This window comes from Papilio polytes, unplaced genomic scaffold (assembly GCF_000836215.1).
Source record: "Papilio polytes unplaced genomic scaffold, Ppol_1.0 DF823923.1, whole genome shotgun sequence".
NCBI lineage: Eukaryota > Metazoa > Arthropoda > Insecta > Lepidoptera > Papilionidae > Papilio > Papilio polytes.
This window is the reverse complement of record NW_013525281.1, coordinates 1825466-1851626: the sequence shown is the minus strand read 5'-3', so window position 1 is coordinate 1851626 and position 26161 is coordinate 1825466. Positions and strand designations below refer to the sequence as shown.

The following is a 26161-nucleotide window of genomic DNA, read 5'->3' as shown; positions in this document are numbered from 1 at the left end:
TGTAAGGTCGAATTCCTACCGTGTTAAACTTGATTAACATTCAAAACTATTTGATATAATTAATTTGATTATGTACGGGTTTATTTGTATACTGAAAGTTTGTGTACACATACCTTCAGGTGTGTATAAATGTAATGTGTATATATTACACTCTAGGTATAAAATTCACAGTTTGATGTCAAATTACACGACATATGTATTTATCATAATGGGTAAACCTAAAGTACATATTATAAATCGCATCTAGTAATCTAGAATTAAATTAACAAGAGGATCTTAGTATATACATATTTTCATGTGATAATCTTACTGACACACTCATAGTCCCAAGTTATTTAAACTAAATAATATATAGTTAAGTTTTCTCATACTAAACGTACAGTAAGCGACTTAAAAACTCCTCTATATGCTTCTACTAGCTAGGATAGGAGAACTTCTAATCAAATAACCTCAAAATACCATATCTTTACACCTTCACATTTATAGAGTTCAGTGCTCTACTCCAATTAAGGTTCCATTAATACCTGAAAGAGATTTTTATTAGTAAGATTTATAAATATACTGCTTATGAAGTTAATTATAAATCAAAATAACTCGGAATTCCGTGTTAAGATTAAAGGAAAATTTTCTTTAGGATCGACGGCCTTTCTAAGGTTCAGTACTCTGAAATATTAGTGGCGAGGGCAATGTATGCGACCGCGTGTCACGTATGTAACATGGAGCGGTTAAATTACATTTTTATACTAAAAGGGACATTCTATGTGCCCATTCCAATCGAAATAAGGCAAATAGGGTTAAAACATACGTACTGGAAACGTACAAACATTTAATAAGTACAAAATAAATAATAAAACGAAAATATAGCACACTTTACAAAAAATAACAATAGATGGCGCGCAAAACTACTACGAAGATTATGACTCGCGATATTAAGAATATTTCAAATCGAATGACCCCAGTTAGTAGTACAAGATTTGTCATACTTACCTGGCGTAGGGGCTACCGTGATCAAGTAGGCGGTTCCCCCAGGGTGAGACCCCTCCATTGCACTGCGGTTGGGTTGACCCCTGCGATTATCCCTAATGTGGGTAACTCGGACGCATTATTTTTGATAGTGGGGACTGCGTTCGCGCTGTCCCCCATTTATCTAACAATGGGAGCCACAGCCACATTTTGCTTTAACATAGTCTTCTTTAGCTCTGTTTTCTTCAGATTTGTATATAATGACCTTCCAAAAACTTTAGTAGAAATAGAATACTTTACATTTTAAAATTATTTTAAGGTTAGATTATTATTTTAAATAAAGATAAATGGTATTGATTTATAGCACATACTAAATAACCTTTAAGAATAGAGAATACATCAAAACCGTTAAAAATCTAACATAACGAAAACATAAACATGCGTAGAACATGCTTGTAAAAACATATTTGTGTATTATTGTGCGGGTTGAAAATATTCTTAACGTTATCTTGTATTCGGAAGGTCGGGGTCTGACCTGAGATAATGTAGCACAGCACGCCTCAGCCACACCCGCCGCGAGCTAATTGCACTGCGCCGTAATAAACAAATGTGAATCAATTACTCTTACTTAGAAATTATAGAAAACTAGCTTTCGTCCGCGACTCCGTTCTCGTGGTATTTACAAAAACAAAAGTGACCCTATACCAAATTTCATCGTAATCCGTTCAGCCGTTTAGGCTACAAACTCTAACAAAAATCCATTCATCCATCTAAACTTTCGCATTTATTATATTAATAAGTAAAATTAATTAAGATAGTAAGATTATTGCATGTACTATGCCATTCTTTCTCAGAGGTCAGTTACAAAAAACGCTTTATTTCCTACCACGAATTAAATTCTGTATAGATTTATATTATATAATAATTAAATAGGTATTGAACAATCTCTGATTACCTTTATTTCGTACAAATACTGATAATACTCCGTTTTTTTTTTTTTAATAACTCTGCATTATTTCGGAGCGTACATGACCGTTTTACTTTTAAATGCGGATCACAGCCAACATACGTCACTGTGCGTAAAATTGTAACTAACAAACCTTTGACTCCATTAAAGAAAAAAAAACATATCGTTTTAATTCACGAAAAGTTTGTTTACAAACTCATTTTAAATAAAGTAAAAATCAACAACCAAAAGAGTTTGCTTTAAAAATAATTCACATTTTTCTTTTAATTTCAAGAATTTCTTTTTCAAATGAAAGGGAATCGACCCTTCGATGTCTATATAGATAGTCACAAAAGAGCTCGGGGCCCTTTTAAATAAAGAATACGACAGTCGCAAATATTCCATTTATTTACGAAGCGCATACAATACGTTGAGAATCTCATATGAAATTCGGACGAAACGATACCCGTCAATATTAAGTTTGACTAGGATGTTACCGGAATCTTAAACACAATGCTTACTACAAATACAAAAACTAGCTGTCCCCGCGCGACTTCATCTGCATGAAATTATGAAAATGTTATTTTATTGTTTCCATTTGTCAAATTATCAATTACAAATGTCAAAATGACATGACATGATGACAACTTTGCTTCCTTGATGTTGGCAGCTTATGGTCTCTTTCCCACATTAGGGTTTTTATTTAAAATATTTACCCCCTAAGTTTAATGGCGTTAAAATATATTGCCTAAAGCGTGACGCAAGAGTAGGGCTTTTTATTAAAAAAACCATTAATCAAATATATGCTGTATTTGCTGATATCTTAGGCAATAAAGAAGTGTGTGTTTACGATTTATTATAATAGTATAGATAATACATTATTCTTAGATATTTCGACATAAATGTTTTTTTAAATATAGTCGGGCGGCCATATTAACAATATTTGTACAATACAAGATGATACGTATGTAATAACAGTGTGTGTCAAACACATTTCTCATGTACAAAGACAATCTCCGGCCTCGTCTCAACGTAACATTCCAAAGGTTACATTTTGCGGTTCACCATTGATCAAATTATTCAGTTCTCGAATGAAATTCCTTGGATTAAACTATAATATTATAATACTAATTTTAAAATAATGATTTAATCTGAATTCGAACAAAGTCATTTTTAAAACTGACTACAGTTTAAAAATATATAGATTATCGAAGTTTCAGAACATATTTTAAAAACTCTGGTAATTGTAGCTTTAATTAATCTGAGAATATGAGAAAAATACAATTAAATAATAAGTTTTTTTTATAATTAATATTAGTAAGGGAAAAAAGCATGCCAATAGAGTTTTTAATACTAAAATGTCTAGTGCAGATTATAAAAAGTAATAAAATCTCAAAAATATCGTAAGCTAAGACTTTGACGGCATAAATGGTAAATTACAAAAAGCGCGGTATGTCATTTAAGTCCTTTGATCCTTTAATCCCTCAAGGGATGAAAAATAAAAAGGTTTCGATAGCGAATATTTTCCATAACGTTGGCAGAACGGTACGCACATTTTTCAGGTTGACCGATTAAAAAAAAAAAAGATGGCGCCAATTTTACTACTTTAAGTCACGTCCAATTTGTCTGTGGTTACAGTTTTTTCCATGTGTAATGATCAAACATTCTACTGAATCTAGTTATGTTGCTGTTTATATATTTTGTTCTGTTTTAATATATCAGATTAGTTAAATGCATTAAAAATGAAGACAACAAGACAAAACATGATCACGTTAACCGCCATTTTGAAGAAGAACTAGGTTATTTCTTTCTTTTAAACACTGTCCTGTTTATCGTTCATAATCCGAAACGTACAACTTGGAATAAACAAACAAATATTTACGCACTTTGCTTAACGTTAAAGAAAACAGTTTGCAAAGGTGTTGACAGTCAACAAGTTATGCAGTTGTCGTGATTGTGCGATAAACCGTCAACGCTAACGACTTGAGTCACCACCTGCATTGCTGACCTTCTAGATTCAATAACCCCGTATCTATTAACACATTGAATGCTTAACCAGGTCTAAAACACCTGGTACGCATCTCGCTTACAATGAGAATGAGAATATAAATCCACTTAACTAGTTCTGTCAATCAGGAAATCTAATCTATTGAATAATTATAGTGACATAGAAGCAGGGGATATGGACATGGCACCACCTTTTATTATAAAAATTTAATAAGGAAGAATGATTGAATTTTATGTATTAGTGCAGAGCTACACCAGTAGACCTAGAAAGAGATGGATGGATTGCGTGAAAGGTGACATTATCAAGAAGGGAGTGATGACTGAGATGACAGAAGATAGATTAACCTGGAAGAGGAAAGCCCGGTGAAAACCCGGCGGAGAGATGATAGAAGTAGGGGAATATAGAAGTATGTACATAATATTAAGGATTAGATAGATTTATTTATCACGCATGATTATCGAAATCGCTAAACTCTGTCATAATAATAACGATTTTGGGTATACATATTTAAATTAGTATTTTCCCTCGATAAATCCGATCTCATCGCAATTAAATAAATTGAATCGGCTTTTTTTCTTTTATAAATTAAACACGAACTGCAAATTGTGTCTCTTAAAATCCTTTCAAATTTAATTTGAATTCAACCATCAATTTTGTTTTAATCTCTGTTATAATATATAGTTATTTTGTAAATCGTTTATAGTACATTATTTTACAGTTTGCAAACCCTCTAGCGCTGAATACTCTCACAAAATATCTATTAAGGTACCCGACTGAGTGTAATTTATGGATATCTAATAATTAAGGCTTTTTTAAATTAAAAAAAATATCACAGCAAAGGAAAATATTCAATGATGTACAAGCTTAAAATCTTTTTACAGATGGTTGAGAAAATAAGGAATAAAAGGTTAGCGTGGTATGGGCATGTTATAAGGAGGGATGAATCGCATGTAACAAGAAGGACGTTAGTTATGAGTGTGGAGGTACACCGGTAGAGATAGACCTAGAAAGAGATGGATGGATTACGTGAAAGGTGAAGAAGGGAGTGATGACTGAGATGACGGATGATAGAGTTATTTGGAGGACGAAAACCCGGTGCGCCGACCCTACGGGAGTAGGATAAGGCAGGGGAAGTTATTCTTTTTAAAGATTTTTAAATTTATTATTTACGTTTAATAAAAGAAAATTATACGCTTATTAAATGGTTATATCGAATTACATTGAATTGCAAAAACGGTATCAAATTTAAATTTCAAATGGTAAACGTCTTCACCGCACTTCTAGCGAAAAACATCGAAGTAAACATTTCCAAGAAGAAATTTCCTTTCAAGAAACGGTATCAAATGACTATTATTCATTTTAAAAGTCAATTTTCCTCGTTTAAAATCTGTTTGCAATTAAACTTCGAAACGCTTGATTATATGACACTAACATTATAAATGCGAAAGTGTAGATGGATGGATGTTTGTTAGATTTTGCAGGCAACGGCTAAACGGATTTCGATGAAATTTGGTATGGATGGTCTGGAAGAACATAGGCTATTCACTTTTGTTTTTTTTTACTTCCACGCAACGGATTCGCGGGCGAAAGCTAGTAATTTTAGAAAAAGACATATTTCCAATGCCATACTTGAAAAGCTCTTAATGACTACTTAAATATCTTTTCAGTGTTGATTATACGAAATACTAATAGTTTCCTTTAGTGATAAATTAACAACTTGGAGTGGTAGCTAAGTTTCTGATATAAACTATAAATTTAAATTAAATTGTAAAGTAAAACGGTAAAATATGCAAAATCTTATGAAACGTTGAGGGGCTTACAAGCAATGAGTTAAAACTTCTTTGCATATAAATGCATATTTTATGGTACACTCCCGGAAATCCTCGGTGTTTTACTTTCAAAGAAATTGCTTTGTTTCTTTCAACAAGGTACACTACGCCTTTTCCAAATAATCAATTTAATAGTAAGCTGTGCAAAAGACGGTAAAATATAAAAAAAAAAAAAACAATTAGCAGCCTGCCATTGGTGGTCATTTTTTCGTACAGATACTAAATGTGTTTATTGGTTATTGTACCATCAGTCTCATCATCATCCTCCTTATCCTACTCCCGTAGGGTGAGCGCAACAGGTTTTTGTCCTCTAAATAACTCTATCATACGTCGTCTCAATTCTCAGCCCCTTTTTGATCATGTCACCTTTCACGCAATCCATCCATCTCTTTCTAGGTCTACCTCTACCGGTGTACCTCCCCACTCATAACTAACGTTCTCCTTGTAACCGTACCATCAGTCTCAATGCGTACAAAATGTCCACACGGCTGTAGCTTTAAAGTCGATCACCGCCAGATTCCCTTACTGTACCTACCCGGCCTACGTCATCTAACGTCAGTCGTCACGTAGAATAATACATAATTTACATACAGTTCCTTTCTCGGTTAACGCCGGTTTCCATAACAGCAACCATACCATGTTATTCCAATTTATTCAAAGAGTTTAAAGACAGAGAGAAAGGTATAATATCTGTACTAATATTATAAAGAAAGAAATATTTGTATTTTTGTATTGGCATAACTCACAAACTACTATGTCGATTTCAAAAATTCTTTCACCATTAAAGCCACCCTATAAGTGAATAGACTACAGTTGTTTTTTTTATTTCCAGCGAACGAAGTCGCGAGCATCAGCTAGTCTTTAATAAAGCCTCTTGCTACTTTACATATCGTGAGCACAGTGGATATTAGTCTATTTGTTTTAACATCTTTTATTTTAATCATCCCTATGTTATGGATTGTATTAGTATTATTTTAATAAATGTTGAGGACTTTTTAACTTATCAAAGTTAAGTATAAATTACTATCCATTGTTATATGACAAATAGTAGCGGTTTTAGATTTCGCCTTATAAATTCTTACATCTTCGTTATTCAAAGAAAAGTTTAACTTCTAAATCGTATGGTAATTGTTACGTCTTGGGAACATAAATGAAGATTTTCGACGCCGTCTTCTGAAGTTAGCTATTTACTAACTTTCATAATTAGGTTATGGTTTTGTCAAAGTTAGAGACTGTCTATGGTTTTAATTTATTAATCCCCCTAATATTATAAATGCGAAAGTTTAGATGGATGTTTATTGGAGTTTGTAGCATAAACTACTGAAGGGATCTCGATGAGAGGCATGAATGTGGACGATAGTCTGAAAGAACACATAGGGTACTTATTTTTGTTAATTCCACGCGGACGGTGTCACGGGCTAAAGCTAGTGTATCATGTTTTAATCAAATCGCGATAAGATTTTACTATTGTTGGAAGAATAGACAGTTTATTTGTAAATATCTGAAACCATATGCTGGGTTTCTGAAGTTACTACCTATTTTGTCATACCTAACGATTCATTAGTGTAGTTACCTGTATTTCAACGGAGTATAGCTCAAGTTACGTAGTTCGGAAACGCATTTCATCCAGTTATGGAAACAATAACACTAACGAGTGGTTTTAAGTAGCTGAGGTTTAAAGGAGGCACTTGAAAAGTTAAACTTGTTATTACTACTTACTATAGTTTCTCATATTAATTTTGTTTTTTTTTATTTTTAAATATAAAATCATCTGAAAATTTTCTCGAAAGCTTTTTAACTTCAAGTAGCACGGACGCTTGCGTAGGATAGGGTTACTTAAGAGTACTCCAGTCTGGATGAGAACTTCAACTTATTACTAAATCTTGTACCGTAAAACCTTTCACTTTGTTTACGTCGTTTCTATTTTTACATCGATGACGTAAAAGATCGAATTAATAAGTATCAAAAAAAGATATCTTGGCAGGTAAGTGAGGCGTTGCTGGAGTCAGTTCTGACAGAAAATATGTAAAAATCAATCAAAATTCAGGTATACTTATCTGTCTATAATATTTATTGGTTTCATTTTCTAATTACACAAATAACTATGAAACAAGATCATTAAATTTTGTAGAGGCGATATATCGTAAAATGCAATAAATTATTATAAGTAATTAAATTTTTGTATTAAAAATGTTTGTATTTATTTCTAAACTAGTTTTCGCCCGCGACTCTGTGCTAGTGGAATAAAAAAACAAAAAACTAAGTAGCTTAGGTGTTCTTAAAAACTACTGTCTATATCTGTGCCAAATTCCATCGAGATCAGTTGAGTAGTTTAGGCTACAAACTCTTACAAACATCCGTCCATCCATCTAAACTTTCAAATGAGATAGAAAGATTACATTTTAAAAAGGAGAGTGTATTTGATTTTACAATTTATCTTGTCAAATGTGCTTGACATGGTAGTACAATATGGAAGAATCAATATTCTAATTTCAAAATTGCTGCAATCAAATAACAAAACAATGTTAACTTTTTGTCACAAGCCAAGAACAAAGTGAGTTACCGTGACTTCCATTAATCTCGATTATCTAAACAGAATTGATTTAAAAACTTTCCACCTTTCTGGAAGTGACTTTACGTTGACAGCTTGTATAACACGATTCCAACTTAATGACGGCTCAAAGTTGCGAGCGTACAAGCATTTACATGAAAATTAGACGCGTGTAAATCAGATTTGAGCCGGGTCAAAAGTTCAAGTCACATAGACTTGAATCGTTGAACAATCAACAACTTAATTGACAGCTCACTGTATAAAAAAGAATTATCAAAATCGGTCCACTAGCGGCGGAGTTATGCCGTAACACACATAAAAAACATACAGACAAATTGAGTACCTCCTTCTTTTGGGAAGTCGGTCATAAAACGCGATATACTATAATGAAATGAGTCGACGAGCCGTGATCTACCTTGGTAACTCGCAGTTTGGAAACGCTAATCATAACTGTGCAAGTACAGAGATGAGCCGATATCCAATTCACTGATCTACTTCACACGTGTAAATCTAAAGGTATTGAATTTAAGTTCACTTACCAACGTCTATTAACAATACTCTTACTGGCAAATCTAATTTTGTATTCTACATAGCGACTTGTGTGATTTTGCCAGCCTCTGAAATGTTTGTATTGCAGTATACTTCATACCACAAAGTTTAAAAGTACTTTGTACATTGAACCAAGTTTTAATATTGACTTCGGTTATTGATTCGCAAAATATTTTTAGATATTGTTTATAAAGGTAATTAAAATTCTGTTACCGACAGTCCCTTTATGGCGTAAGGAAGAGTATCAGTAATTAATTGTTAAAAGTTTCATTGCGACGATTTTTGGTTCTTCAAAATAAGGATATAAAATTCTTTATTGTCGTCATATACGGTAGCAATATGTTTTATTAATTTATTACAAGCAAGAATCTTATAAGACGCAAAATATTTATTCATCTTCACATTTTCACGCATAACTTTCACCATAAGACTTTTCAATATTATTCCGATATTCATTCTTTTCTTCTCTACGTTTTACCTGTCGAAATAAAAGTCAATTTGCTTCATATGTCATGCGAGAAATCCTTTGTTCCAGACACGTTCCAATGAATTCTCGTACACCGAAAATTCGCCACGAAATGATCGAGATTACGCATTACGTGATCAAAATGTTTACCTGTAGACATATACTATAGAAAGTACTAGAAGAATACTATAATGGATATAGATGAGAAGGTATCTGGTCCGGGAGGCGCGTCACAGAAGAACTGGACGCATTTGAACACTAGCAATGAATTGCCTCTGGAAATGCGCTTCAACCATGGACATATGGTGTCAATAACAGTGTACACAATATTAATGATAATATCAGCGACCGGCAACTTGACTGTCCTATCACAATTACTGAAGAGGAGGCGAGCAGCTCGCGCGAGTCGACTTGATTTGCTACTCATGCATTTAGCTGTGGCTGACTTGATGGTAGGTATTACTTTTAAATACCTTGAACGACGAGTCAAAGTTGTTTAATTATTAATTGTTATTTAGATATATCATCATTATTAGGGCCAATAGCTTAATGATTTGCTGTACGAACTACCGATCAATCGAGGGTTCGAATCCCGCCATTCGACTATTGTCGTGAACCATATCCTGGCACAAACCATAGTGGGAGTGGTTAAAGGAAATAAAAAAAAACTAGCTGTTCGAGACTTAGATAAACCTTTACTCGCTGACATATCACAATATTTACAACTTATTAACAACAACATAAATAGTTAAACATTAAAAGTAAAAATTGAAAATTAAGTATGTAACTACATTCCGTTTTCCAGCATCCTGTTACGTGTCAGTTTGTCCTACAACCTACGCGACTTAGTCCGTTATTAAATAAAATTTTAGCTCATCTAATACTCACTGATAACGTAGCTTTTTAATGGTGAAAAAATTCACCAGTACTTTTTAAGTTATTTTAATTCGTACAAAAAACCAATACGTTCATTCAAACTTCTTTTAATGTCATTTTCTAAACTCCTTGTCTACTTTTTTCTGTCTGCATACTTGTTTGTATCTGAAAACATTGTCGATGTGTTGCAGGTGACATTCCTGATGATGCCGCTAGAGATAGCGTGGGCGGGCACGGTGCAGTGGCTGGCGGGCGACTTCATGTGCCGTCTCATGATGTTCACCAGGACTTTCGGCCTTTACCTCTCCAGCTTCGTCCTTATATGTATCGCTGTTGATAGGTAACTTCTTTTTATAACTAGCAAACTCTAAACTTCTCTCTACTATAATATCTATCCAAAAACATTTTTTTCTCATTCCTTGTAAAATACTAACTTTCGCCTATGTCCCTTTCCGCGTGGAATTAAAAAAAAAACAAAAACGAATAGCCTATGTGTTCTTCCACACTATACTTTACATTTATACCAAATTTTATTGAAATCCGTTCAGCCGTTTAGGCTACAAACTCTAACAAATATCCATCCACTTAAACTTTCGTATATTTAATAATAGTGACTATAATAAGATTTACATTGAAGGCCAAACATAAATCCCGGTGAACGTTTTTAACTGCCTGAAATAATAGCTGGTTTAGGATTACATGTGATATAAATTATTTCAGATACTACGCAATTTTGAAGCCTCTAAACGTGAAATGGGAAGCGCGAGTGCGGAAGGCTCTAGCCACAGCATGGGTGTGCGCCGGCCTCGCCAGCCTGCCCCAGAGCTTCATCTTCCATCTAGAAGAACATCCTGATGTCAAAGGGTATGTATTTACACTAGCTGATGCTCGCGACTCAGTCTGCGTTAAAACAAAAAAAACAGCATATGTTACTCTCTGATAAGGTAGCTTTAAAATAGTGAAAGATTTTTTGAAATCGACATAGCAGTCTTTGAGTTATTTCAATACATTGCGATTCCGGATTATTTTAAGAGAGAAAGGCTTGAAAAAGAAGTGGAGGAAGAATTACAAAACGGTAAATCCTAAGGTTTTCTTAAAACATACTGATCTTAGATCTTAGATAGCAACTTTTATTAAAAATCTAAGAATAAACTGTCAATGTCACTAAAATGTTGAATATTAATGATTGGTAATTTGATGTTCCAATCCTTGTCAATTAACGACTGTGTAGCTAAAGTTGACGACAACCTTTGAATACTTATTGCTGAGGTGTCACGGCAATGGGGTCACACCACAAGGCGGGTACTCCGGTAATTTGTGGGGACAGGGGCACACTGGGAGGATACGATCTAACGCCCTGACCATTCAATTAATGATTCAATTTATATAATTTAACGTCTGAGTTGCAGATAATTACATTTATTTCGTTTCAGTTAACAATTTAGTTTCAGAATTTGATAGTAAAATTGTACGTTTAATAGTACGTAGAATAATTTTAGTAAGAAAAGAGTCTAGAATTGAGAGTTGCTGAGTCTATGAAATGAAAATTGTACTCAATAAGATTTTATTTTTAGTTTTTGATTACAAATATAACGATAAATAACCAGTGAAAAATAAATTACTTACTTATACTATATTCAAAAATGAGTATTGCTAAAAAATCGATATAAAAAACCGTATATCGACACTACCACATTTGGAGTATTTTCTATTTCAAATTTTCAATTGATTAGTTTGCAAACTCCAATATGTTAATATATTTGCAGTTGTATGCGCATGTGGGCAATAGAAATACTTTGTGGAAACTAGCAAAAAAACTTTATTTCTTACAAATAACACATTTCGAATTCGAAACTCTCTGATATTCGTTCGATCTTTTTAAACTTTTATTCTTCATTTGTCTCACGTCGCTACTAGTTGCCAGTAACTTCAACACAATATGTAGGAAGTAACACATGTTCTCTGATATGGGAACGTGTTACACACCGCATTGTGATTTGCAAAGTTATTTCAGGATCGAGGACATTTCCTATTTCATTTGGAGAGTTTAGTGATTTCTACACAGTACATGCTCCGAAAATATGGTTTATATTACGTACATAAAGAATCAATGCACTAATAGATTTAAATACAAATCGACAACTAATAATTTTTTAGTTCTCCCGTCCACAATAATAAGGTTAATAAATTTGTTATGAAGGTTAATTTTGTATTTTTATCAAGTAATAGAAAGATATATGGATTGCATGAAAGGTGACATGATTAAGAAGGGAGTGATGACTGAGATGAAGCATGATAGTGATATTTGACAGTGGTAGTGCCCGCTTTATAATCTTAGCACGAATTGGCCGGCACGCCCGGTGTAATACCACGACCACACAGAAGATAGGCGTGAAATAGAAGCAATTCCGTGTTTCGTCTGATGAGTGTGGTGCCGGAGGCCTAATTTAAGTCCCTTTCTCTTTACCACCCTTTTCTTTTAAGGAGAGGTTGGGAAGAGGAAGTGGATTTGACGGTGGAGGAGATGCATAGGACGGGGAAATATTCTTTTTATGTGCGTCTCCTCCTCCGTCGTATAAGGGTTGGCAACGCATCTGCAATTGCGGATGTCTATGGGCAGCGGTCGCTTCGCCATTTTGGCGGTTTCAGGTGGCCGCTTGCTCGTTTGCCACCTTGTGTTATAAAAAAAATGATAGTTATATGGAGGACAAAAAGCTGTTACGCCACTACGGAAGTAGAAAAAGGAGGACGATGATTATGTAATAGAGGTTAACACAAACTAAAAATTGAGTCCTTTATTTCATTATTTTATTATCAATATCGCTCAACTTATACTGAAGTTCTAAGAACTAAATAGTCTTTTTAGATAGATTCAACAGTTTGATACTAATTTACCATTCAAATGTTTTACAGATACTTTCAATGCGTGTCATACGGCTCCCTGCCAACGGAACGACACGAGTTCGCTTATTTCCTAGTCAATATGACGCTGATGTACGTCGCCCCGCTGGTCTCCACCCTCTATTGCTCCTCCGCCGCTCTCGCTGAGATCATACGTAGAGCGAACACCGCCAATGGTAAGCGAACATTGCCTAACATTGTGCAGTTTTATAGTTAAAAATGTTTGCACGGTGCAGACAGACCCGAGGTGTACTCTACTACTACTATTTACTGCGAAACAACCGACAATCGATAGTTTAGTCAAAGGTTTCCCACTCTTAGAGAGATAATCGATTGAAGTTTACATCTCGAAAGGTAAAATCAAATTAAATCTATACTTCTATACTATTATAATAAAGCGTAAACACACACTTCTTTGTTGCCTAAGTTGTCAGCAATTACAGCATGTTTTTGAATAATTCTTTTTTTTTTAATGAAAAGCTCTTGACTTGACACTTACGTCACGCTTTAGGCTATATATTTTCACGCCATTAAATTTAGGGGGTAAATATTTAGATTAAAAACCCTAATGTGGGTAAGAGAGCATAAGTTGCTGCCAACATCAAGGAAAAAAATGCCATAGTAAGGTAATTGGTATTTTGACATTTGCAATTGTAAATTTGATAAATGTAAATAGTAAAATGAAATTTTCATAATTTCATGCGGATGAAGCCGCTCGGGAACAGCTAGTTTGAAATAAAACAGTTGCACTGCGCACAGCCGCAATTGTACTTCTCGCCAAATCTATACAATTTATATTAACATCTTTAAAACCTTCTATGTTTATTGCTGTTCTTTTAAGTTTATTGCCTTTGTTAAGAACTGAAACTAATATTGTATAATAAATAAGATCCTTGTAGTTAAGTAATTTATGGGCATTTTTAGATAAAATGCGTCGCAGCGGCGTTGGAATACTCGGCCGTGCTCGAGCTAGGACTTTGAAGATGACGGTCACTATTGTTTTAGTATTTTTTACATGTTGGTCTCCTTACTACTGTTATTGCTTATGGTAAGTGCTTACATATTAAGTAAATTTAATACGTTACATGTAGAATAATCTGACTAATATTATATGCAAAAGTTTACATGGATAAATGTTTGTTAGAATTGTTAGCCTAAACGGCTAAACGGATCTCGATGAAGTTTGGCATAGACGTAGAGAATAGTCTGGAAGAACACACAGACTTTTTTTTGTTTTTTTTTTTAAATTTCACGCCGATGAAGTGACGGGCGAAAGCCAGTAGTTAATAGTTATTAAACTAAGGTTCTATTAAAACAGTTTTTTTTAATTTATTTTTAAAGTTAGATCTGTGACTATTGTTGAAGTTTCTTATTTCAGGTACTGGATAGATAAAGAATCCGTGAGAAGTCTAGACCCTGCTTTCCAAAAAGCTATGTGGTTATTCTCTTGCACTAATTCCTGCGCCAACCCTATTGTCTATGGCGTGTTCAACAGAAACCGCTTTCATACTGGCCCGGTAAGATAACCTTCTTTGTAATAAATAAAAGTTTAATTTAACAGGATACAAGTTTTTTGTAATAAAATAAGTAAAAAAAAACTGTTATATGTAATTAAATCACCTACAAAAGTAAGAAATAATATATTAATTTAAATAATCTAGTATATCTATACTAACATTATAAAGAGGAAAGATTTGTATTTATTTGATTCACGTATAAACTATTGTGTATATATGTAACATGGGCTATATATTTTTTTTTATAACACAAGGTGGCAAACGAGCAAGCGGCCACCTCAATCCGCCAAAATGGCGAAGCAACCGCTGCCCATAGACATCCGCAATTGCAGATGCGTTGCCTACCCTTATCCGACGGCGGAGGAGACGCACATAAAGGGGGCATTTCCCCTTCCTATGCATCTCCTCCACTGTCAAGTCCACTTCCTCTACCCATCCTCTTCTTATAAGAAAAGGGTGGTAAAGAGAAAGGGACTAAAATTAGGCCTCCGGCACCACACTCACCAGACGAAACACGGAATTGCTTCCATTTCACGCCTGTCTTCTGTGTGGTCGTGGTATTACACCGGGCGAGCCGGCCCTGTAGTGCTAAGATATTAAAGCGGGCACTACCACTGTTATTATATTATTATTATATTGTTTTTAACCGACTTCGTTTCAATTCGTCTGCATATTTTTATAATTTTACGTGATCGTCCGTGAGAATCAACTAAAGATGGTATTTATTACCCCAATGTTATTTTTTCCATTTCAGAACGCAAGACATCGTAATGGAAGTATGCGTAGAGGATCACGCTTCCCTTTCGGCGATTCAATGGAGATTTCCGCAGCGACTTTAGTCCGCGCACGAAGTTCCCTCACCAGTGAGAGAAATGGAAGAAGAGATTCATCATTCAATTCGAAAAACGGAACGCAAAAACAACTTAATCATAATAATAATCTCGTAAACAACGGCGTTGTATAATCTATGACAGTTACTAGGGATGGTAAAAAAATAGCGTTTTAACGTTATAGCTAAAAGCTATTTTTATAACGTAAAGGATTTTTTCTGTAAATTAATATTAACTGATGTAAGTACTAGTTTACATTAGATAAAATTTGTCGTTACAGAAAAATAAAGCTTTAAGAAAAAGCCTTTAGGGACATACCTTTATATTTATATATCTTTTAACTTCACACTTGTCTAAAATTAAATTAGGAACATTTCTTTGGTCCTATAAAAACTAATGATTGTAAAAGTAATTAAAAAAAATAAAAAGACGTAATTATAAGAGAATGTGTTTATTAAGCTATTAATAATGTCAATGTATAAAAGAAATTTACTTTTAAAAATGTGTAAACCATAGATAACCTATAGATAGTATTTTTCATGCCAGTTACATATTAAAAATTCTTTGATGATATTGCGAATGTCCATGGCCGTCGATGAACATTTCGGTGTTCCCGCTGCCCCTTTTTTTATAAAAAATCCAATATTCGAATTTTAAAATTGAGGGAATTTACCCTAACCAAAGGAATTTTCAGACCTATGTTCTGTCTTTAGATTATTTATATATACGCTAAGCATTATATATAAATAAGAATATATAAGATGTTATTTATAGAAGAAAGATAATGTAAATGATGTCGGTTATTAGAACGTGAGCCAAGGATACTGTTATACTTGTAGCAATATTTCTTGTTTACATTTGTTATCAGATTTTGATAATTATAAGTTGTTAGTTATAAGTTATTAGAGATACTCATTCGTTTAAGTTTTTATTCCTAAATTCCAAAGTTTAGAATTTAAGTTGTACACTTTAAGAGACTGATTGACCAAAACGTAACTCTGTAAATAAATGTAATTCATTTTTTTTCTTAGTTTTTTTCGTTGCAATGTTTGCGCAAGCTAACTTTTTAAATTTTATATTTATTTGTTATCCTTATTTAGTAATCTTGGCTGTGAGGGAACTCAGGATGTGTGAAAAGTGAGTTTTGTACCAAATATGTATTCAATTGTAAGTGAATAAAGTCGAAATTCCTAAATTCAACTAGTTTTATTAACTATTCCAAATAAAAAGACTTCGATACTGTATTTATTTATTAAAATAATGTTCAAGAACGTCCATAGTAAAAGTAACATTTTATAAGCAACCATCAACATATAGAAAACGAAGAAGAAATAAATAAACGTATATTTTCGAGTATATTTACTTAAATCCGTATAGATTTTTTTTTTAATTTCAATGGAAACTACAAGTTTTCTACATAAGTATAATTTCTACGTTTTCAACATCAACCTAACCTATTAAATTATTAATTTAACTTACATAATAGCAAATAAAATGTCACTTCATAGTCAACATTAACTCGTACCATATAACTGTTTCTTATATTGTAATAAAGTAAATAATAAATAGATTTTCAAATAATTTTATTAAAATAAAACATATGCGATCGTTTATGTAATAAATAAAATTTTGACTTTATAGACTTACGAGCTACAATACTATTAATTTGGCTATGATTTGTATTTATTTAATAATTAGAATAACATTTCCTTCGTCACTAAAATAAACTTGTTTGTCTTTTTAATGAAAATCAAACATTTCTTCTATGAAAAGAAAGAATTTTGTAGTAATATTACCCACAAAATACATATAAATAAATTCAACAAAATAATGAACAGCTCTGCGTTCGACAAAAAATCCTTTGGAATGCAAATAGATGTATGACTGGAGATTAATAATGTTATCTATTTTAATATTTAAATTACGATATGGCACATTCTCTATTAAACAAGATACAACAACACTTATACATACATTTATACAAAAATATTATAGAAGGATAGGATTTCTAGTTTGTATGTTCCAACCAATTTTTAAAGATATATCTGACGTTGCTTTAAAGTATAAAATAATTTTTCATCCTTTTCTAAATATTTTGCATTACAAATTAAATAAAAACCTCAATATTCTCAATTACTATTAGAGTACTTTTAAAACTTGAAGACTTACGAGATAAATTATTACACAAAGCTGCCAATGTCTCAAAACCCGTTCCATGATCTGTCAAAAATCTCCAATAAATGCTTAGTACAAATAAGAAAACTTCTGAGAAACCATGAAATAGTTTTTAAGTACTTATAATTCATATTCGCATAACTTTTACAAAAAAAAATCAAACTGTCAATGCAACAGACTAAATCAACTACAAATGTCGATATTTAACGAACGTTTTTACATGGAGCTTACCGTGTTTAATAATTAAAATTGGTAACTGACTAATTGGTAAAATAAAATACTATCCTCACTCCTTGTATTAAGGATAGCAACACCGGTACTAATATACACATAAAAATGACTTATTTTACAATATTTCACTTGTAATATATCTGAAACTGCTAATACTTTAAATGCTAGATAAACACACAACATCGTTCTATTTTTTTTCTCAATAATTACAGTAATTTATGTACTGCGATAAATAAAAACTCTTGCTGGCTGGTAACACAATCATGCTAATAACGTATATAACCTGTTAAACGTTACCGCTAAAACGTAATATGAACACAGTATTGCGAATAGCCGTTTTAAGTTATTCAATGATCGCCCTTCTCTAGTTCGGTAAGTTCGTGCGCGGGAGCTAGTTCCCGATCATTTTGATGAACGGTGCGCGATTTTTCGATATCACCCTGCGATAATGTGGTCACAATGATGGCTCCCAGTGCATCGCAGACGACGTTGATTGTAGTGCGGAATCGATCGCTGTAACAGTTATTTCGATGTTATTATATTTTTTGAATGTAAAGTAGTAATTTAGTACTCAGCAAAAATGTGGCATTAACAATAGTGGAAATCATAAAATATTTAAAACTTACAGAAGCCAGTCAACCGCAAGAATGATGGAGACATCTTCTGCTGGCAGATTAACGGTGTCCAGCACCATCACCATGGTAACCAGTCCCGCCTGAGGGATACCAGCCGCACCTATACTGGCTGCTGTCGCTGTTACACTAAAAAATAATAATTTATTATTAAAAACGCTGAGAAGCACAATGCTAGGCCTGATGCGTTCAAAAAGAATATCATGTGAAAAGAATATGTTTAAATTAATTATAGAAAAGTAAGTAGGCATATGAATGTATTGTAGTGTAGGCATATGATCGGAATGTGTGAAGACAGTAACGCCTAAAACTGATTTATCTAGACAACAAAACAACCTAGTGTATTGAAGCCACATAGTGCAGGAAAAGGACAGGGAGATAATTTTGACTATCAAAAGTAAGTCATGTAGGATATTTCATTTACCTGACTGCAACAATCTTTCCGAACGACATCTCGACCTTCCTGAGCTGTGCAATAAAGATGGCCGCCACTGCCTCGTAGAGCGCTGTGCCGTCCATGTTGATAGTGGCGCCGATCGGGATAACGAAGCGAGTGATGCGCGGGTCCAGGCCCATATCGTCACAGCAGCCTATTGTTATTGGCATTGTGGCCGAACTGAAAAATAGAAAACAAATATTTTAAACCAATATCCACTAAGTATATGATCTTACGATGAAGTTAGCATAAGAGCATGTTGTAATCTAGAAAGTACATTTAAGAATTCCTTAATCATTATTGTCTTACCTAGAAGCAGTTCCAAACGCCGTAGCCATGACCTGACCCATTTTCGCAATGTAACGACATGGTAACTTCTTCGTAGCCAGCATGAATAAAACGCTGAGCGTACCAAACCCGTGTAAAAACAGACCGAGTAATACCGTCATAAAGTACAACCCTAAACGACCCACTAGATCCGCGAATGAATCTATTTCCATGATCTTCGCTGTTACTAAGAAGAACACACCGAGCGGAGAAAGCCTGAAAAATGTACATAATAAATTGTAAAAGGTAGATGAAATAATTAAAATAAAAACTTATTCACCTAATTAGTCAAGTATGACTTTGGTCTATTTCTTTATCAGGATCTGGCGATATCAACCACGAATTTTAGAACTCAGAACAGCTAAAGAAGAAAAAAGAAGTAGATCAAAGTCTGCACTAGCGCATAGCCTAATACTTTTTGTTTTAATTCAACTCAAAGCCGCAGGCAATAGCTATTTTTCAATAAATATATACGTGAGAAAGCATAAATACCAAATAACCCATCCTGTGATGATCATCATGGCTTCAGAGAGGGTGTGGAAGAACTCTTGCAAGGGTTTGCTCTTATCTCCCATCTTGCCCATGGTGATGCCCAGCACGATGCTGAAGCACACCAGCCCCAGCACGTTGGTACCGCTCTGGTAATCACCTTCTATCTTATATGTCTCTATATGACCTGAACAACAAAAAATGTCATTATTATGGATATGTTTTACGGAGAGTTCGGACAACATAATAATTAAATCGTTTATTTGATTTAGACAAACTCATAAACTACTGGAACTAAAATTATGTTTAATATTAACAATAGAAAGGTTTTCTGTAGACTTCATTGAAATACTATCACAATCGCTTTAAAATGTATCCTAAATCGAAATTAAAGGACACCCTTCATGACCACTTAGTGACTCTGAGTGACAGTAAAGTAAGTCATACATTATCATTGCAATATAGGGAATTATACAATCTATGTTGAAAAGTACCTTTGATCATTTTGCTGTCTTTCGGGTCGTAAGATAGTTTAGTTCGGTAGGATGCGATGGTCGCTTGAGCGATGTTCTCTGGGAACACATTTCTGAAATCAAAGAAAATATATTTTAATTTGTACAAATTAATCTTAAGTGGTGATGTACGTCTATAAGAATTGCATTAAAATAGACAAGGGATCCTTTAAGTATGTGAGGAAGGGTACACTGGTAAAGGTAGACTTAGGTAAAAACAGATAGAATGCGTCAAAAACTGGTCAAAAACGGAGTGACGAATGAGATGATAGAAGATAGAAAGATATAGAGAACCTGGTGCACCGACTGCGTGTGTAATAAGGTGAGTAAATGAATGATGAACGGATCCTTCCTTTCGTAGTCACTTCATAAAAACATATCCTTGTCTATTAACTTGTCAAGATAAAAGAACGGTTATTTATAGTTAAAAGTGTAATAGCCGTTTTCTCGGTAACGGATACATACGGACAATAAAATTGGATAACGTAAATTGAATAACATGAAAATCGTTAGTTATTCTCAATGGCCCTACAAACATCGGGTTTGAAGGACGAATCTTTTAACTGAATTAAATAACATTCGCATACAGAGGTCGGTTATTTCCGGTGTTACCCATTAGCTAATTTTAAAACAACAAAAACTGCACAGTTATGAAAAAATACATGACCGTGAATGCGTTTGTCACGGGTTTTATATTCATAGCACATGTGATTTAACGTACTTTTGTAACAGTTAAAAAACCGTTAATAGCTATAAAAGTAGCCGAAAATATAACCTAAAATTAACGTCTAGTGACGTTAATTTTAGGTTATATTTTCGGTTTTTTAGCTAGTGCTGATGTTAAAATTGTATTGGTAATCTGGAGTCTTAACAAAAATGTTTTAAGGAAAGAATGAGTAAAAATTATTATTATTCTTATAATAATACTTGTTAAGATTTTCGCCCAAGTTGTTCTTTTCATTTGGCGAAGTCACAACGTTGATGGAGTTTATTCGATTGACCTTTTGTACTGTCACCTGGCAATCTGTTACGTAGCGATCAGCAACATTGTTCTGATTGATACTACGCGTAGGGTTGTCACTTTCAAATAATATTTAAATACAAAATACACGTAGTGAAAATATTGAAATCAATCGAAAGATACAGAACAAAAGCTTTGGAATTAAAGTTTTAGGACAATTTAAAAGTATACAAATTCAAATAAAAGTATGCCCTTATTTAGAAAGAAATTCAAGGTGAATTAAATATCTATTTATGCATTCTTGGAGCAGGCACACCTTATACGAAACGATTCCACAACTGTTGTGCGATTGTCAATTGTTTCGACATTCAACTGTTTAGTTGAACAACTAAAAATCGAATATGCACCTCCAAAGATGCGCGTTCAAGACACGTTTCTTTCTTCAAAATTACTTCGTATCGCAAGATTATAACTGAATAGAAAATACCAAAGTACATCATAGTAACCAATATTCCCTTTATTTTGGAGGTCATTCCAGTTTTACGCGTTTATTTCTGTCAGAATGTTGACATCCCTAATAACGCGTCTGTATGTAGGGCGCTGTATAAATAACCATTTGGCTGATCAAGAGTGACGAGGGAACTAACGCCCGGACAGTTTCACTTCGGGGACTCACACCTAATAGGCAATTACTATAAACAATCGCTTGCTATACGGTTTCGCTAACATGCGGATTACAATATTAACTATAGTAAACATTACTACTTATGCTGCGTTGGTAAAGTTTACATTTATTTTATCATTACCTAGTGATTCATTGGTGATATGTTAACTAAATTTCAAATGAGTAACTCAAGTTACGTAGTTCGGAAACTCATTTCAAGAATTCATCAAACCAAAAACACTAACGAATAGTTAAACGTAGCTAAGAAACAGGCTATTATTGATATTTAAGCAAATAAATCCTTAAGTACACCTAAGCGTAGATTTAGTAAGAGAATCTTTATATCTATACTAAGCGAGAGTGTTAAATTAACTATTCTATCGGCCAATTACTAAAACGAATCTTAAATGCCTTCTTTCGGAATGCCGCTTATAGTCTGGTAGACGTCAAGAGTAAGGAATTTGGAATTTAAGCTTGGCTTTCAAATATAAATGACTTTTCAGTATTCGGCCGTAAAAGAGAATTTTTTTTACAATATTATCTTGGTTCTAGTCGAAATTGAATGTAGGAAAAGACACAAAATTCAAGATGCACGAGAGTTGGTGCGTGTTCGTGTAGAAGCGGCAAGTTAACCAATGGCCGACTTCACACAAATGGCCCAATTATCCCATAACCTTATCGCCTCGTTGGCAGCTAGGGTTGCCATCTCTTTGAGTTTCCATAGAACATAATCGAGCTTACGTTCCACATCTCATCAGATTAGTCTTTAGTGAACGTCACTTTTTATCTGACTTCGTTTTTATGTCTCTCGTTTACCAAAGAATAGGCTTGACTAGTTGGTAGTTGGTTGATTTCCTTTTACGATTCGGGTTTATGTTTATCGAAATTGGCAACCCTACTTCTAACATACACGAAGATTCATTAAACCTTTATCCTAGACAAAAAAAGACTTGTGTATACGTTTTTCAATAAATTTTACAAGCTTTACTAGGAATAATTGATAGCAAAGAAGAGAACATTCCAGAAGAGAATAAGAAGCTGATTGTTGACTTTTGACCTCTCGCACGTTGACGTATATCAGAATTGATTGGCTCATTGAATCCTTTAGCAAATATTTGCAATGCATTGAGAATAAGTAACATGGATTTCTAAAGATCAAGGTAGTTATAATGTTCATTCTCTTGATGTTTACCAAATAGCTCAAAACAGTGGACGATCATAAGCTTTTGTGACTGTTAGAGTAGATAACAGCTGGTTATATTTAAACAAGCACGCTTTTGTGTTCTTAAGTTGAAAAAGGTACAAAAGAAGGACGACAGTCAGTGTATTACGCAATCTCTAATACGAAAGAATACTGTTGCAGAAATGTGTCCTTAAAAAAATAACAAGCCCCTAATCCGTGTACCGACAGTTGTACTTTTAACTGAATATCGAACATTCAAAAGTTATTTATTTAGCATGTTCAGAATTATGAAAACTAACGGCAATTATAAATGCGAACGGATGGCGAAAATTAAACGACGAGTTAGCACCTATTAAAAAAATTAAAGCGATAAGTGATCCCGACTATTAGGAAAGGCCGCGAGCCAATTGCACTCGGCCGCTGATATTTCATCCGCGATGTTTGCATGTGCATATGCATTTGTTGATTGCATCTAAACACATGACACATTAATGAATAGATTTCTTAACATTTTTCCTCTTAAATGATATCATACACTTGTATAAAGTACATATTAAATTACCTAATTTTGACATTTTGACACAATAACGGTCTTCAGATTAACATATTCAATTTTTTTAATGTTAACATTTCAGCTATCTAAATCTATACTAATATTATAGACGAAAGATTTGTATTTTTGTATCATCATCACCAGCTCACTATATGTCCCCACCGAGGGGCTCGGAGCCTACCCTAATACGGGGTGACTAGGCCATAGTCAACCACGCTGGCCAAGTGCGGGTTGGTTTTGACTTCACACATATCTTTGAATTTCTTCGCCGATAGGTGCAGGTTGCATCAAGATGTTTTCCTTCACCGTAAGAACGTCGGGTAAATTATGTACATATGAAAAATCGAAAATCACATTGGTACATGGCGGGATTCGAACCCAAGACCTGTAGATTACAAGTCAAGTGTTCAAACCACTGAGCCACCGACGCTCCAATTATAGTATAAGTATTTTTGTATGTATAGAAATAACTCAAAAACTACTGGGCTGATTTTAAAAACTCTTGCACTATTAAATTGTTGTGTTATCAGTGAGTAACTAAGCTAAACTTTTTTTTAATAAAAAATTCTAGTTTTCAGCAGTTAGTTATATTTTAGTCTATCTAGATTGTTTGCATATACTAAAGACAGTTAAAAAATGATACTCAATACTAAATAGCTAAAGAGCGTGTTAAAACTTGGCACATGAAATTCCATCTCTACTTACTCCAATTGAATAAATGGTTGTTTATTGCTTACATGGTGTGTCATAATAAGACATTTACACGTGTTGTAGGTAAAGAACCTTTAAACGCGTGTACAGTAAACGTCACCTAATAGACATGCACTTGCATAAAATGATTATTAAGTAGGGATTCTGTCGAGACAGATACGAACTGCCTTATTCTGTTATGCTACCTATAGCTTTTTACGTAAATCTGATTTAGAGACGGCACCGTTGACTGAACTAAGGCACAACTGAGCGATTGTCGATTGTTTCGCAGCCAATTCAACTGTTTAGTTGCACAACTAAAAATCGAGTAGTGTAACTTTCATATAGGCTCATAGGAAACAAAATAAGACTAAACAGTTGTGCGATAGTTTAGTCAAAAGATTTGCCAAGTAACGTACATTTATATCCATTTTTTAAACCTTACCTTATCAAGTCCAGCAGCGTGTCTGAAGTCAAAGTGTCTTTAGTGACGACTTTGGTGGCATTGGGCTGGCTGTACGCCTCGGGGTCTTTGCCCGGCTTGATGGTGGTGACGAGTGCGATGCCCAGCATCACCGCGCACACGGTCGTCGTCATGTAATAGATGATAGCTCGAAGACCAACCCTGGAATATGGTCGTGTTTCTAAAAATAGTTACATAACTATGTCCATTCCGTTAGTTACCGCCAGACTAGACCGTTATTTCATGTCTTTTAGTTGTTAAATTCAGAATTGATCGAATTAATTTGACGAGATGTTTTTGCGGACTTTTTAAATATTTATTTTAGAAGTTATTTTTTTATGTACTCCGTAGAAGCCAAGGGCTGTAGATAAGATTGACATTATTTTGTTTTGACCCGAAATCTCTCTCTTGGTTTTGTCGCCAATGTTCAGGTTTATTGAAAGGAAGTCTAGTTTTAAAGATCAGAGATATACTCACTTGCCAGACAGACTGAGGTCCAATGAACCTATAGCAGAAACAATCGACGACACCAGCAGCGGAACTATCAAACTCTTCAACATCCTGAGGAACAGCTCCCCTGGATATTGGAAGTACATGACGTCACGGCGCGACCACTCGTGCCCTGACGCGCGGAGACCCCATCCTAATAACGTCCCGGACACCACGCCGATAACTGTCAGTAGGGTGAGCAGGTTCTCACGAAGGAACAGCGGACAATTCCTTCTTATTTGTAGCGGCATTTTACACTTCGGTGATTTCTAAACAGAAAAAAAATACATCAAAACTAGTCTAATAACACATAAAAAACATACATGCAAATTGCATTCTGCCGTTTGAATTTGACCAAAATGTTCCGTTGCTTTTATACTAACAATCTATAAAGTATAATGGTTCGTAAATGTAATTTTACGTTGTAGAAATGATATTTCTATGTTGTATTTCCTTGTAACGCAAGTGACGAAGAAACTAAAGGAGTTTCTGCAGATCGTAATAGTCGTAAACTGTCTCAACAAAGATAAAGCTAAATAGAACTTGTGCGTCAATTCTCTAGTATATTACGGAATGTATTATTTTATTATTCAATAATAATGCATTTACGTAGAAAACAATTGCTTCACAACGCACACTTTTGACTAAACTATCCTACAGTTTAGTCACACACACACGACTAGATTTTAAGTTGTACAACTAAACAGTTTGCTGCGAAACAATCGACGATCGCACAACAATTGTACGATAGTTTAATCAAATGTGCGCGCGCTTTTACATTTCAAAATGTCTTAAAATAGTGTAAATTATTTCTTCACGTTTCTGTTACTTTTTAATATGACGGTTTTACATAACAATAAAACCGATATTATGTGCCGAGAAAACATACAGCATTGCTTATGAAGATGCGTTATATACTT

The 26161-nt window shown here is 34.0% G+C and overlaps 2 protein-coding genes across 2 annotated transcripts in view; one reads left to right on the top strand and one right to left on the bottom strand.

Annotated features, from left to right (window-relative positions):
* The window catches only part of LOC106102588 (gonadotropin-releasing hormone receptor-like), a 37950-nt gene extending 21319 nt beyond the window's left edge, over nucleotides 1-16631 (top strand). The window contains exons 2-8 of the mRNA XM_013282113.1: nucleotides 9382-9764; nucleotides 10380-10528; nucleotides 10909-11052; nucleotides 13102-13265; nucleotides 14014-14137; nucleotides 14468-14606; nucleotides 15361-16631. Coding sequence (XP_013137567.1) covers nucleotides 9504-9764; nucleotides 10380-10528; nucleotides 10909-11052; nucleotides 13102-13265; nucleotides 14014-14137; nucleotides 14468-14606; nucleotides 15361-15570 — 1191 coding nt within the window. The 5' untranslated portion in view covers nucleotides 9382-9503 and the 3' untranslated portion in view covers nucleotides 15571-16631. The remainder of the gene's footprint in view (nucleotides 1-9381; nucleotides 9765-10379; nucleotides 10529-10908; nucleotides 11053-13101; nucleotides 13266-14013; nucleotides 14138-14467; nucleotides 14607-15360) is intronic.
* A 584-nt stretch (nucleotides 16632-17215) lies between these two features.
* Nucleotides 17216-26161, bottom strand: part of LOC106102587 (excitatory amino acid transporter 3) — a 17769-nt gene continuing 8823 nt past the window's right edge. Inside the window, exons 2-9 of the mRNA XM_013282112.1 lie at nucleotides 25230-25510; nucleotides 24735-24914; nucleotides 20221-20312; nucleotides 19730-19913; nucleotides 19220-19453; nucleotides 18899-19090; nucleotides 18469-18603; nucleotides 17216-18355 (exon numbers count right to left, since the gene is read on the bottom strand). Coding sequence (XP_013137566.1) covers nucleotides 18190-18355; nucleotides 18469-18603; nucleotides 18899-19090; nucleotides 19220-19453; nucleotides 19730-19913; nucleotides 20221-20312; nucleotides 24735-24914; nucleotides 25230-25492 — 1446 coding nt within the window. The 5' untranslated portion in view covers nucleotides 25493-25510 and the 3' untranslated portion in view covers nucleotides 17216-18189. The remainder of the gene's footprint in view (nucleotides 18356-18468; nucleotides 18604-18898; nucleotides 19091-19219; nucleotides 19454-19729; nucleotides 19914-20220; nucleotides 20313-24734; nucleotides 24915-25229; nucleotides 25511-26161) is intronic.